The sequence below is a fragment of the Nematolebias whitei genome, chromosome 18 (assembly GCF_014905685.2).
Source record: "Nematolebias whitei isolate Nwh7 chromosome 18, NemWhi1, whole genome shotgun sequence".
In the NCBI taxonomy this organism is placed as follows: Eukaryota; Metazoa; Chordata; class Actinopteri; order Cyprinodontiformes; family Rivulidae; genus Nematolebias; species Nematolebias whitei.
In genome coordinates, this window is record NC_056515.1 from 40,594,193 (window position 1) to 40,595,778 (window position 1,586).

Genomic DNA, 1,586 nt, shown 5'->3' on the forward strand with positions numbered 1-1,586 from the left:
CTCTCTCTCTGAGCTCTCTCTCTCTCTGAGCTCTCTCTCTCTCTGAGCTCTCTCTCTCTCTGAGCTCTCTCTCTCTCTGAGCTCTCTCTCTCTCTGAGCTCTCTCTCTCTCTGAGCTCTCTCTCTCTCTGAGCTCTCTCTCTCTCTCTCTCTGACTCTCTCACTCTCTGAGCTCTCTCTCTCTCTTTATTTGGTAGATTTTTTTTTAAATAATCTCCCTCCAAATGAAATCCCTCATTGCTCCAAGTCCATGTGTGTCAAGATGCCATGGTGGTGTGTGTTTACAAATTCATGGAAATAAATGTTCATGAAGACTGAAGTGTAGTCCGAGATAAAAACCGTCATATTTACAGTCTGAAGATGACGAGAGTGTTCGAGACATGAATAAAGAAGAACAATGCAAGTGTGGGTATGGTGATTTAAAAAAGACGTTTCTACAATAGAAAGCTCTTTCATAACATCACTCACTTTGGCTGACTTTGATTCAGGTGCGGTCAAAGAACGAGTCCACAGAGCAGTTACCCCCCACCCCCCAGTCAAACTACAAACCTTCAAATTCTGCAGCATTGAAACACGTCTGATAAAGAACCGTCGATCATTTGGGAGAGTTTACATCCACACGAGTCACTTTAATGACATCAATGTTCCCCGGCACAGCCTACCCCTCCCCACGTTAAAAACATGATAATAAAACTGTCATTATCAATAAACTGATCATCAAAGTGACCTGAGGGAGTGTGTAGATAAACTGTCTCATAAAAAAGATGAAACAATGTGACAGAGGTGTGGTATCTATAACATCTAGATCTATCTATATATAACAACTCTTGAATGAAACCACGATGATGAACTGCATGTATATATAAATATATATATATATATATATATATATTTATTTTTGCCAGCATAAAGATTTGTAATGCATTCAAGTGCAACATTTAAATTATAAAAAATGTCACAGAAATTGTAATTGCTCTAAAAACGAAGGTTAAATATCAAACTTAGGTTAACATTGATAAGTTTCAATATTAAAGTTGCTTTGGTTTCATTACATGGTCATTTCTTACAGAAACAGAAAGTTCTGTGCGTTAGTCCGAACGACTGAAATTACATGTTGCACTTTGAGAAACTGCACGAGCCGCACGGCCTTCTGGGTAGTCTGGGGACAGAAGTGGACCAGTTCAGGTTGTACTGTGTTAAAAAAGGTCGTCTCTGTCGGTGATTCTTCTGTTTAAGGTTGGCATTTATGTTCAGGTTGTTGCAATTATCCTAGCCTTGCTCAAAGGCAGGGTTCTTCATTCTAACTAATGAGTCTTAAATTGTACCTGGTCATGAGAGTCAGTGGTGTCCGGCAGGGCTGGTTGGTGGGGGTCTCTGGGGCTGTGAGACTGATCCTGGACCAGGATTTGTGCTAAAGATGGTCCGGTCTGGTTCTTCTTGGGTCTGAGTTTCTGCCTCTGGGCCCAGGAGGTGAGCTGCTGGATGGAGCTGCCAACAAAAACAGGTCTGTGGAAAAAGCTCCATATTCTCAAAAAGTTTTCTCTCTTTAAAGTAAAAATAAAAATACCTTAAAGTACAAAATATCAA

The 1,586-nt window shown here is 40.4% G+C and overlaps 1 protein-coding gene across 1 annotated transcript in view; it reads right to left on the minus strand.

Moving 5' to 3' along the window:
• LOC119424364 (M-phase phosphoprotein 9) overlaps window positions 1-1,586 on the minus strand; it is a 35,780-nt gene that overhangs the window by 26,764 nt on the left and 7,430 nt on the right. Inside the window, exon 6 of the mRNA XM_037691827.1 lies at window positions 1,325-1,487. Coding sequence (XP_037547755.1) covers window positions 1,325-1,487 — 163 coding nt within the window. The remainder of the gene's footprint in view (window positions 1-1,324; window positions 1,488-1,586) is intronic.